At 39.1% G+C, this 13,525-nt stretch overlaps 1 protein-coding gene across 1 annotated transcript; it reads right to left on the bottom strand.

The window, feature by feature from the left end:
• Positions 1-492: 492 nt before the first annotated feature.
• Positions 493-13,508, bottom strand: LOC105058416 (cell division control protein 48 homolog C). The gene is made up of 10 exons (XM_010941343.3): positions 12,536-13,508; positions 10,059-10,672; positions 8,020-8,172; positions 6,566-6,682; positions 6,312-6,416; positions 3,096-3,161; positions 2,897-2,961; positions 2,606-2,807; positions 2,248-2,388; positions 493-1,016 (listed from the first exon to the last, which is right to left on the bottom strand). Exons 1-10 carry the CDS (start codon positions 13,446-13,448, stop codon positions 969-971), a joined length of 2,424 nt encoding a protein of 807 aa, XP_010939645.1. The 5' UTR covers positions 13,449-13,508; the 3' UTR covers positions 493-968.
• Between the last annotated feature and the right edge of the window lie 17 nt (positions 13,509-13,525).

Here is a 13,525-nt window from a genome sequence, read left to right as displayed (position 1 = left end):
GTACAAATGTGAACTTGGAAAGAAAATGTCATAAAGAGCAATGACCAGATCAGATAACACTTATTTTCTATATTATTTGTTATTTTCATGACAATGGCTATTATAACACTTAACAACCACTTTTTTATTTCCAATTGAATCTGATCCATACTGGACAATGCAACTAATGTTTTTACTCCCACTACGATAACAATGTTGGAAGAGATCCATTAGTTGGATATATAAACATTAGTGAAATATTGGTCCTCAGTTGATAGGACTGGTTGTGGATCTATTAATGATTAAGGTGCAAGCTAGAAGGTGCATTATAGATTGCATGAAATATCTAGATTCAAATACCACCTTCATCAGGATCTGGGGAGCAAGAGTTTTGGAAGGGTAAAATCCTCACTCTATAGCCCAATGCCTGCAACCATCCTCCACAAAATCAAAAAGACTATTATTCAACCGTGGGACATAGATTCAAATTCCCTTCATTTTTAAATCAGTGGATATCAGTCAAAAATTGGTGGTTAAGCTTCGCATAAAAAACATTTGCTTTATCAATATTGTCAGAAATAAATTGCATTATTAATACAAACTCTCTGTTTAAAAGGAAAACACTGTAGAAATTTACATGCGAACGAACACTCTGAAACAGGCAAAATTGTAGGCTCCACAATTGGTCATCTCATTCTTGATTGGAAGCATTCAAACTTAGATAAGTGGACCACAAACTCCATTTGGGCCTTCATCGAGAAAGGGTCGGGATAAACAAACTTCCACCAACATGCTGAACTGCTTCTCTGCAGCTTTCTACTGAATCACCAAAATAGCCTAGTGTAAAGGATAGCAAAATCCAGACTAGCAAATACACTTGGACTGACCCCTCGATCATCGTGCTATGTTGCAAGATAGCTTTGTGAGGTTCCGAGACTGCAGGCTGGTTACTATGTTCCATCAACAAAAGAGTGAAACACGAGCATGTTTCAAGCTGCTCTGAAGGTTTGGGATAAGGTCTCATAGTAAATCCTTTCCTGCGTCACCCAAAAAAGAGAAGACTTTGATTAGTTTCCATGGCATCCAATGAGGCAGCTAGGATTTATCTTTGAAATCTAGAAGAGTCTGAAGTGTTTTTTTGCTAGCACTGGAATATATTTTATATTGTCAAAGAAAGTAACATGCAAATGTGCTGTCATTCTAACAAGTCAACCTCCAGCAAGAAACAAAAGATGGAAAAATATGTATTCAGAGGGAATAAAGTGAGACGAAGGGTAGAAAAGCAAGACTAGTGACGTCTACACTAGAGTTGTCAATATAGCCTCGGCTACTCTTGGTTTAGCTCTTTTTTATAATAAGGGTAATAACAATAGAACTTTAATTATTAACTTAAGAAAAACCAGTAACTATTTTGAACCATTTTGTCAGGAAGAAAAAAGGACAGTATAGCTGCATGCTTGGGTCTTAAATAAATATAGATTTGCAAAAAACTTATACCCAGTTCAAATGTGAAAAAAGCTTCAAGTAAGTTCATCACTGCAAGATAGAACTAATGGACTGCCATGTTTGCAACTTGGGATCAATTTTAGAAGATGGTCACCCGAACAAATGTGGGCATGGATGCGATCCAAAGCTCAGAGCAAAAACACCAGCTTTGACATCACATGTTGATCATGTTTCCAGATGTTATCCCTTAGGACACATTAATAATTTGAACTGCATGTCTTCCCATTATCTGATACTGACACGCATGAAATATAGATGGGATATACATTGGAAGATTCTTGTCCATGGATAGTTATAGCACATGCGATGACCTGCGATTCACCAGCTTTTATCATGCCACTGTTGGCCCCTTGTGAAGATTTAGTGCACAACAGAGTTTGAATGCATAAACAAACAACACTTCATGTCTTACCATGCAGAACCGTCCTTAGCATTCTTCTATGGATCCAGGATTTTTCCTGGACATGTTTGGGAATGACAATTCTTTTTCTGTTTCTTTTTCCATTTTTTTTGTGTGCGTGTGTTTTGGGGGTGGGGAATCAATGTTAACCTTTTAATGATGGACATGGTGGATAATTAATTTTAGAATTTTGTGATGTTGATGTTATTGCAAGAAATGATAAGACATGCCTCACTCAGCCAGAGATTCTATCCTATATTTTCCAAGCTTCATAGGTTGCCTCAAAATATCTAAAACATAGAAAACATGTAATACTGATATCCGCTTTATACCGAGCCAGGACCAAAAAGTTCTAGTTATACCTTTGCTGAGACAGATGGTGTGATTTTCTGCAAAGCTTTCTCAAAATGCGATATCTTGATATCCCATGGATCATTACTTACAGTTCCTTGATCCATAGAATTCTGTTTCTCTTCCAAGGCTGCCATGGCAGCTTCATTCATCTGATGAAAATAAAAAATAAAGATAACTAAATAATTGCTGCAATGGTCAAATGAACAAAGTCACAATTCAGACCCAAGAAAACAATAAGAATTCCTCCTTAATAACATGCCTAGAAAGATTTGCTTAAAACCAAGCCCTGGTTAGTCCAGATGTAATACACCCTACTAAAACCTTCAAAAACAACTGGAGAAAAGGTAAATAGAACATAAGTCATACCAAAGCAGCCAGATCAGCACCAGTGAGATTCTTGCATGCCTCTCTATGGGCTAGGGCATCTAAGTCTACATCAGCAGAAATAGGCTTCTTTCGTGAAAGTGCCTTCAGAATTAATCCACGCTCATCAGCACAAGGTAGTGGAACATAAAGAACCTTCCCGAATCTGCCTGGCCTAAGTACAGCAGGGTCCATTACCTCAAGTCTACATAGAAAAAAACAATATTTTAGACTAAAGCTCAAATGAAACCCAGCAATGACATACAGAGTAAAGGAGGAATACATCTGTCACACCTGTTTGTAGCTCCAATGACATAAACACCCTGTCGCTGATCAGCACCATCTAGCTCAATAAGTAGCTGCATATGTTTGAAAAAAGGATTTAGGTTTAGACATGAGGATAATAGGTTTAATGTTGATCAAATCCTGAATGAAATGAATATAGATAGAAAGAAGAATGCAACAACAAGAGGAAACTATTTGACAATCCAACCTGATTTAGGAGACGTTCAACAACCCACCCTCCATCTTTTCCTCGTTTAGTTGTCAAAGCATCCACCTGCCACAATCAAATGGGAAGAGAAGCAAATATCTCACATCAATAACTTAAGAAAATTGACTGTTGGAGGTATTACATCAATTACTGTATTGTATGCTTATATAGTTCCAGGAAAGTTCCATATTCTTTGAGCATATGCGTGTAAGCATACGTAAGGGCTATGAAGTATGAAGTTATAGGCAGTCTCAGCCAGAGCACTCATATAACCTGAAAACATGCTTCCATGTTCTTGCCGTGAGTTCTGGACATATTGAACATTATGTTATATGAATCCATGACAAAAAATTAAATGTGCAGTTTCCTTTTCTTCTCTTTAGTATTTTGCACATTTGCTTTTGTAACTTCTGCTTAAGTACATTGGCCATGACTTCCATTTTTAGCTGTCTATAGAATATCTCAGAGACTGCTGAAACTGACCCAATTATCATCTGCACTTCATACTTAGTTGCAATCAATAATCTGGCAGGTGTTTAAGCGGTGATGCTGCCAAGACATCGAGGTCCCACATTGACAACACTAGTTCTAGGAAGATAAAATTTACAAAACTTAAGGCATCCAAAGAGGTTCAACATTGACCCGATCCCCTTCATCTTAACTCCTTTCAAGTCCAAGCAAATTCTTTAAAGTTTCTCATTGGTTGCATGAGCTTAAACTGTGACCAATAACATTGACCTCCATAGACGGCAACTAGCCTTGGTATCTTGTAAGTCCCCTCTCTTGCCTTGTCTGGAAGTTGGCATTAACATCTAAATATTGAATTAATGTTGACGGACAACTGTGAATCTTCTTAATCCCACCATTCAGCCTTTCCAGCTTGCAATCAACCAAAAACTAGATAAGGATGAAACTCCAATTAAAGTCCATGTAGGATTGGTCAAGTTCTATCACTTTCATTTTCAGTTTCAGGCATAGAGAAAAGCAATGTTATATCATCTGCATATCATGCAGGAGTAGTTATCATCCATTGCACTCCCAACACTTGGGATACATGGACTTCACCAAAAATGATCCCAAAGTTGGGTGGAGGCACATGGACGTGTATTCCCATTGACATCTACGAAGAAAAACCCTAACCCAAGTTTTTCAGTAGGCTTAGGCATATTTTGCTATAGTTAGACTAGGCTTGGGTTGGCAAATAGACCTGTTGTCACTCTCTAATGAAGGAACATAGCCATCCATCAAATGCTCCTTTTCAAAGGAAAGAAAAAGAGAAAAATGGCTTCCCCAATTCACGTCCTGTAAATAGCACCAATCCCTCTTACAATGTCAGATAACTGAGAGGAAAGGTGGTGGCAGATACTGTTTCTTTTAAAAGCAATCAGGTCGATGGCACATATCAACTCTTAAAAACGAAGCACAAACTATTTTTCTTCCCCACAAAGTCCCACCTAGTGCCTCTCCTTATCAAAACTACCTCTCTAATCTCCTCCACCACCAACCTCTTTTGCAGATGGCCAGGTCATCTCCAGGCTCAGCACAGGTCGACTTTTGCCTCCATCTGATTTTCTGGTCTCTCTCCATAGCCAAATTTGCCAAAGTGCCATGTGCAAGTGTTATCATGATGCACAGGACTAGGATCATGTAAAAGTACTTGTATTATGCCATATGAATACAAGAACAATGCACTACGTCAACTAGTATCTCTCTATATCTAATTCTTCCCTCCACCAATTACCTTCTTACTTCAATTTCTAATTTACATTACTCCTTTGCTGCAATCTCGTTTTCCTATCTTCAACAATCTTTTGTTGTACCATTGTCTCAATATCCTATTTTTTTCTGCATATCAACATCAAATTACTGCATACTTTCATCTTAGCAAAATGAAATACTTTATGGGAAAGCAATCATTACTCACCAATCAACTAATCAACCCTAGATTCATTTCCATATGACTGATACCTCTCATAAAAATCCCAAACAGAAAACTTTGACCCTTGAAATTTTCACAACAGTCCAAGAAAAACACCTGCCCGATTTTCTGCAACAGGATGCCAGGCTGGTTTGTTGACTCAATCCTATTTCAATATCTTCCTTAGGTCCACTTACATACTCACAGGCCATCCCCTATGGTCCTGCATCAAAGAACCACATTAGCTTTGGGAATTTTCTGTACTCCAAAGTGACACTCTAAACAATCAAAAGTGTCTTCCAGACTGGTCAGCAATCCTTTTATAGATGACCCAGCTCTCCTTTTACTTAACAATTTTAGTCCAAGAAGAAATTTACAAAAGATATAAAATCTCTGCCTTATTAATGCCCAAGCCTCATGGATAATAAATTTAGATCACCAATCACTCCACATAAAGAAGGAAACTAAAACTTTTCAAGTTTTAGCAACTCTAAGACTAGTTCAACTCAATATATACCTAACAAACAAGCTATAAACAATAATCCTACCCTAGGACTTCTTACCTTATCAATCTAGCACCCAAAGCAAAACATAAACATTTATAAACTATAAAGATGCCCCTTTTAACTGCCCAATCTACAGCTTAACACCCAGTAAGGTATAAAGGAGTAGGTTAGCACACCATCACCTCAACCTAGGTGGATGCAACACATATAAGCAAATCAGGACCCTAAGTGGGTGAACAGACTCTATCTTTGATTAGGCAACCCAAGTTATGTGAAATTTGGGCAACCCTCCTAGCAATTGAACTGGTGCGCTTCTAGAATAATTTCAATTTTGGAACCATTTGCATAATCAAGTTGTTTCTGAAGTTGGATTAGCTGAGGGCTATAGGTTGCAATGATCTTTGAAGAGTAGGTGGTGGTTCTTCTCACAAGTGCCCTGGTGTGTTACATGTGTATAGGATTTGTAGTATCATAGAGGCAGAAACAAGCTAGCAACTGATGCATGGTGATCTTCTGCAGCTCTTTCAGTTTATAGGACTAACACTTTTGTGCAGGTTGCTGGTTGTGATAAAAAACCTGGCAGCTTCCATCACATCTTGCAGAAAACATAAATGTAGTGGAGGTGTGTCACCAAACTTCACAGTATTCAGAATTTGAATAAGATATGATATACATCATAGATATAATCATGTAATAGTGTAGGATACTAAAAAATGTGATATGTACAGTTACTGATTACAACATTTACCAAAGGACATAAAGTACTAAATGTTACAGCAGTAATCAAACTACCTCATCAAAGAACAGTATACATGGAGAGCATGTTCGGGCACGGCTGAATATCATTCTAACTGCCAGCTCGCTCTCACCAACATACTTGTTCAAAAGTTCAGGCCCCTAAATTTCAGCATTATAAAGTAGTCATATTACAAATGGAAGAAATATTTTCACAAAACTTTCGTATCATACTGTAAATCATCAAAAAAATAATTGGTGTTGTTGAACAAAGTTATAAAAAAAAAAAAAAAAAGAACCAAAAAGCAAACCTTGATATGAATAAAACTTGCCCCTGCCTCATTTGCTACAGCCTTGGCAATCAATGTTTTGCCACAACCAGGAGGCCCAAAAAGCAAAAACCCAGCCTCCAAGTTCACTCCAAATTCCTGAAGACCACAAATATATCAAGATAAAAGAGGATATACCAACCACCAAAGTCCATTTCAGTATTTAACATTACTAATAACAAGAATGCTAGTGAGTGACTATTAAAATGCAAACCCTACATTATTGTCATCCATCAAGTAACAAATAAAAGTCAGACCCGGATCAATATGATCATTTTCCATGCCTATCATGCATCACTGTCATCAAATAAAAATTCATGAGATGGTTCATGAATTTGTAATAGATCCATGGAGTACCTGATGAGAGGAGTTGGTGGTTGAGAAATAGAAAATTTGAAAGGAATTATTCCTATTGGAACCATTGACTGGTGATACCTGAATAACAATTTATGAATGACTCACTGTTCACTCGATTTCTGTTCAATAATAAGATTATGTAGGAGCAATGGCTAAGTGGCTCAAGACATAGCATTCGAACTGCTATGTAGGCTTTTGTTATTGAGGGTTCAAATCCCTCTCTTTCTGTTTCTATTAATTCACCAATGTTACCGACCACAATGTATCAAATCAAATGACAACTGATACCCTCATGCTGGCAATAAGACTTCTACTTGGTAGAAATTCTATTCTCAATCACATTACTGCGGTACGTACCGGAAAGAGCAAAAAGGGGACACCGCCAGGGGGGGGGATGAGTGGGGTGGTTGTGGGAACCACTGCTGTTCCATTTTTAATATGTGAATGAGAAAAATATGGATCAAGGCCCTTAGAAATATTCACTTCATCAAAAAGAGGATAAAATTCTCTGAATCTTTCTTCATTATTTTCATTAGGTTCAAGTCTAGTATTTTCAAATTGATCCATTTACTACCTAATTAGACCATAAAGAGAGTTTTGTTTGTTTTGCAAACAATAATAACAATGGGAGCAGTAATCATTGATGAGGACAATAACAAAAGATGTTCTTGGTGAAAATTACTATCACATCTTATTGGTTTTATTTAGCAGATGTCATTTTCTTGGAATGCAAATGTAGACTTGGGCATCAGCATTTCAATTCAGATGGTAAGCAACTGAAATTGAGTACTGGACTTTATGACATAGTTACATGTGTAGACAACCTTATAGAATACCTTCACTTAGCCACTAGTGACAGAATGCAAGAAGAAAATATGAGAACACTTTTGGGTCACCATCAATGTTTTTATTTGCATACAGAAAGAAAACTTCATTCAACTAAAACAACCACAATTGCTAAACAAGGCAATATGAAAAACATTAAAGAAAGTTATCGCAACATACAACAAGAAACCCTTACGTATCTCCAAATTCCCTGATGCTTTACATGCAATAAAATTCCAAAGATAAAAATTTACCTCATATTCCTCTGGGTGTTTTATTCGTTGAACAATATAGCGATCAAACTCTCTCCTCAATGACTTAAGACCACCAACATCCTCCCAATTAACATTAGGTATCGAGGAAAATCCTTCTCTTCTGGAAGATGGTTGAACCAGTTTAGCTGCTTCCTGCAGAAGAAAATGAAAACTAGGAAATAATGCATCTTATATTTTAAACAAATAAGCAGAAAAATTTCACAGTGGTTGATGGGAAGATGAGTAATTCCTTTACAGGTTAAATTCATAAACATCATATAGAGGCTGTAGTGCCAAGCAGACAGCTATAACAATGAAAGATTTCATGCAATACGCCAAATTATAAGGCAAACAAACTCAATATGTAAACACAGAAAAGCAAAAAAATGTTCACAAGGAATAAGTAAAGGAATCTAAGCAACATGAAAAAGCAGAAATACAGTTAAAAGATAGTATATCAAGCAGTTCTAACACAGCCAACTGAATATGGATGATATAAAGTGAAGGAGAAAAAAATCCATCATATGCATCTGATATAATCATCTCCAGGCATTTGCTTTGTTATGGACGTATTTATCTAGCAATGGACATTGAAGTCACCAAGGGGTTGCATAAAGATACAAAGATCTTTGGCATATCCCCACTGTGCAAGAAGATCTGTAAATTGCTAATATTACAACACAAGGAATCTATTAATTAACTGATGATTGTTGTAGTTATCATGTTTTTTTAAGCTTAAATACAAAGATGAAAAGAGTAGCACTGACTGAAGCACCTTTCACAATAACCTGATTGAACATCTAATCTTATTCTCTACCAGTTATAGCCATATCCTCTTGAAAGAAACTGGTCTGAAAAGCAAAAAGCAACAAGCCCCTATAAATATCTTCCAGGTTCTCCATTCCCATGGCACCCACATTCCCCAGAAAACACTGATTGAAAACTTGAGATTCCAAATTTGTTGGCAAAGTTTTCTTCCTTCTCGCCCTTTTCAACTCTTTTAATTTTGTACTGGAGCTTGCAATATAATTATCCACAATCATGTGTAGGCTATTTGAACTCTGGGTTATGTGAATCAGGGTTAGATCTAGAAATGGATTTGTTCTCTATTTCTTTAATGAGACAATCACTATAAATGTTATACCTTCATTTGCAGATCTACCAAAACATGGTTGACGCATTAGAAAACAGATGATTTCATTGATGTGTAAAACAGAAACAGGTTGACGTGTGTGTAGAGCACTAACATGTTGACATGGTGTCCCTAATGTAGGAAACAGTAACGAGTTTTGAAACATAAGGGAAATAAACAGAAGTTGACATGTTGTTTGCCATATATCCAACACTTTTAAGGACCTGTTGATTCTTCTATGTCCAACACTTGTAAGACAGCTATTCCTTTTTGAAACTTACGACATTTCCCTAGTTATTTCTGAGACACTTCCAAATTTATCAGAAACCAAATCAATCTATTTTCCTGAATGGGTCTTCCAAGAAATGCCTAGTTGCATGTGTAACTCTTTCTAGGCAACTAAGATAATATAATGACAGCCTACAGAACGAGCAGGAAATGAAATGCCATCCTGTTCAAGTAATAGTTATTATGTATCAAAATATAAAGCAACAAGTGGTAGAAACTAGAAAGAGACAACTATGCCATGAATCTGCTGACAACAGGGAAAAGACCACACTAAAATAGGCTATAGCACAACAACAAGGGCAATAAAGTACACTTCCCCACAAAGAACATGGATAATTGGATATGCAAGTAATATAAAAACAAAAAGAACAAAAAGAAATTTGGGTAATGAAAAGAGGAACAAGATATTGTTGCTTCCATAAGTATATAACATCATTTGACTATCCGTGAAATTATTGATGATCATATTAAAAAAGTTCTAATTAATCAAATATGAATGAGGACACTCATATATCACAAATAAATGCATGCACATGCGCAACAGCATACACGACATACTCACCCACAGACACAAAAACACACAGAGAGACGGGAAAGGGGGCTAGTTTTAGCAGATTACCTCGAAATCAGCCATTGTAATACTAAGGCTCTCCATTTCTTCAGGGGCCCAAGGTTGCCTCCACCAGTCCTCAGTGTTCTTGCTTTTAAGCTCAGAAGAAAGTTGAGATTTTCTTCTATCTATTATTCTCTTCATTGCCAGGTTTCCTGCTTTATTCACTAATGCTGCCAAATCAGCTCCAACAAAACCTGGTGTGGACCTTGCTATTTTGAAGAGGTTAAATTCACCTTCAAGTCTAAGGTTACGAGTGAGAACAGACAAAATCTCAACCCGTGCATTTTCATCAGGGACACCTAAAATGATCTCACGGTCAAACCGCCCAGGCCTTCTTAGTGCTTGGTCCACTGCATCTGGTCTATTTGTGGCTCCAATTACAAGAACATAGCCAGGTTTTTTCTCAGATGCTTCTGACTCCAAATTAGCATCACCTGATCTAAGTGTCTGGTGGGACTCATCCATGCAAGTCATTAACTGTGTAACTATCCGGCGTTCCATCTCCCTCTGCAGGTTCTCCCTCTTGGAAGCAATGGCATCTATCTCATCAATGAAAACAATTGAAGGGGCAGTTCTATATGCCTTCTTGAAAAGGTCACGTATATTTTCTTCTGAAGCACCTGAAATAATCATGTGTAAACAAACATTCAAAACTTGAGCTTGCTGGCAATAGTATTTTGAATGGAATGACCAAGACGAGGATCCAGTAATAAAGAAGATAAACAGAAAGACATAGCAAAAGAAAAAGAGTTGGAGAATCATTCATCCATGGGGGGAACATGAATAATTCGAGGCTTAAATAACAATTTACAATATTATGCCTACAAAAAGGTAAAGAAAAGGTTCAAGTAATTAAGCAGTTAGTTTGTGGGTGTTTAAAAAATCAATCTCAAGATTCACTGTCATATATCTATATATAAAAATATCAAAAGCAGAAAGTTGAGTAACAATACCAGGTCACTAATGGGCCAGGGATTTTATCAAGTAGCACAGAATTCTATTCTAAATCCAAGATGTATTCAGATAGAAAGGTAAAAATGACCTACAGTCTTGCAATATTAGCTAATTTTTATGCCTCATTATTTCTCTAGGCTAAATCATACATTTCAGGCATGACTGTAATCTTTTAACAGTATTTTTGCAGCATTATTTAATTTTTTTAGCAACACAAGAAGGATTTTTCTTAATGTTCTGTCCTCACTGGTGAGTAGAGGGCTTGGCACCAACATCATTATACCCCATTTTCTGCCGATCTTTAAGTAGTGGAATTGGTGCTTCAACAATTATCATTTGTTCTTATAGTTATATCTGCAGTGTCCTCAGTGATGGGCTACAGTAATCTATATCATGATACTAGTTGTCCCGGATCAGTTAACCCTCTAAACCTTTATTCGAAGGCCTAACCAATTGCTTGTCCTCCAAAAATCAAACAAACAATGGTTAGGATAGGCAACTACAACACCACTTGAATTCATGATTACAAGCCTATCATTATGGTGATTGGTGGGCCATGTACTAATAATCATAGATCACTTATCATGGTGCTGGGGAGTAGGCTGTTTATCTGATGTGCAGCTAGGGTATTGATCATCCAAGCTCAACTAGTTTGCAGTCGAAGTCATGCATCATAGTTGCATGGTATTATCTCTTAAATTATTCATCTCTGAAGGTGAATCTTGGATACAGCCTCCTAATGTCATTCAAGCACAGTCCACAACCATCTGTCATGGGTACTTAGCTTGTCCTGAAGCACCAAACCAAGCACTTGTGACTCGTGAGAGTTTACGAGCTTACAATATTGAAACTAGCAACCATTGCTATTTTCAATATTGTAAGATCGTAAACTCTCACGAGTCACAAGTGCTTGGTTTGGTGCTTCAGGACAAGCTAAGTAACGATGAGGGAGATTCTGCGGGCGGAGAAGATCCTCATTGAGGGAAATTCTACCATGTTATCGACTAGATCCGGGATGACACGAAGCAGTTGAAGATTTATCCGCTCCTCCGTGACATCTGGACTTCCCTATGTGACTCCATCGTGGTGTATGCTCAGTATATCTTCCGGAGGCGAACAGCGATGCTGTTTGGGTTGCTTCTTTCGTTGCTGAGCATACCGAAGACTAGACAATAGGGTCAGGTGAGCCCTGTAGGACATTTTATCTTTTGACTTTATGGGGTATACTCACACTAGAGTGGTGTGAGCCCCATCCCCCCACCCCCCCCACCCCAAAGAAAAAAAAAAAAAACAACGGTATTTCATGATAGCATTGCATTTCAGTTAAGCCCTCATTACATGCTAAAAGAAATATGACCAAAGTTCATATTGCTTGTATGAAATCCCAATATGTATCGTTCTCCATGTGCTTATATCATGAGTAAAAAATCCTTCATCTTGAACATAAAACAAGTAGACTATTTGCTAACTTAGGTGACTAAATTGATAGAAAGAGTATGACAGAAAAACAAATTGCAACTGGATCTTACCAGAGACACCGGAGACCACTTCGGTCGCAGAGATCTTATAGAAAGGAACACCGGTCTCGTTGGCGATAGCATGCGCAAGCTTTGTCTTGCCACACCCAGGCGGACCATGCAATAGAATCCCGGCCATTGGCCTCACCCCAAGCCACTTGGGTAGCTGCGGATGGCACAGCGGCACAATCACCTCCATCATTAGTTCCTCCAGCACCCCCTTCATCCCACCGAGATCCCGAAACCTCGGCCCCTGCCTCCCTTCCTCCCCATTATCTACCTCACCTCCACCACCCCTCCCCTTCTCAACCACCGGGGTCTCGACCCCACTACCTCCTCCACCCCCATCAACCAATTCCACATTCCTCGGCTTCTCCGCAGGCACCTCAATCTCCATGTTATCCTCCTTCCCGTCCCCCGGCTTCACCCGCTTGCCGTAACTATCGCGGAGAAGCGACTTCGTTAAATCGAACTCCGGCTCCATCTTGGCCTCGAAGGCGGAGTCGTCGGAGGTGGAGGTCGAGTCGTCGGAGGAATCGGACGGGCCCTGTCGCTGCTGCTGGAGCCGGCGGCGTAGGTGCTCGGACTCCGAGCGGAGCAACCGCTGCTCGGAGAGGTCGGAGCGGCCGGGCCTCTTGCGAGAGGAGGGTGCATCGTCGTCGTCCTCGTCCTCGTCCTCGTCGGCGGCAGGGCGGCGGCGGAGGGAGTCGAGGGTGCGCTGTACGCGGAGGGTGAAGGGCTGGAGCTTGATGCGGGCGTAGTCGGGATAGTGGGAGCGGAGGTGGTGGACGACGGTATCGACGTCGAAGGAGGAGGGGTCGGAAGGGAGCTTCGAGGAGGCGATGCGGCGGAGGAGGACGGAATGGCTGAGGGCGGCGAAGGAGGAGTTCGGGGACCGGCTGCCTCGCCTCATCCGCTTCCCCATCTCTCCCTCGCTTGCTCGCTCGTTCTTTCCTTCTTTCGCCCTTGCTGTCTTCGTGCACCGGAATTTGAACAAGAGCA

The sequence above is a fragment of the Elaeis guineensis genome, chromosome 15, assembly GCF_000442705.2.
Source record: "Elaeis guineensis isolate ETL-2024a chromosome 15, EG11, whole genome shotgun sequence".
NCBI classification, from domain to species: Eukaryota; Viridiplantae; Streptophyta; class Magnoliopsida; order Arecales; family Arecaceae; genus Elaeis; species Elaeis guineensis.
Note: the sequence above shows the minus strand (reverse complement) of the source record. Positions and strands in the feature narration are given on the sequence as shown.

Bases quoted from the DNA above. Each gene is read 5' to 3' on its own strand.
- LOC105058416 (XM_010941343.3), bottom strand. From the start codon at position 13,448: ATGGGGAAGCGGATGAGGCGAGGCAGCCGGTCCCCGAACTCCTCCTTC. The intron at 8,173-10,058 runs GTAATCTGCTAA...TTTCTTCTGCAG, and splicing joins TTACAATGGCTGATTTCGAG to GAAGCAGCTAAACTGGTTCA. The intron at 6,683-8,019 runs GTAAATTTTTAT...TGTGGTCTTCAG, and splicing joins AACACCCAGAGGAATATGAG to GAATTTGGAGTGAACTTGGA.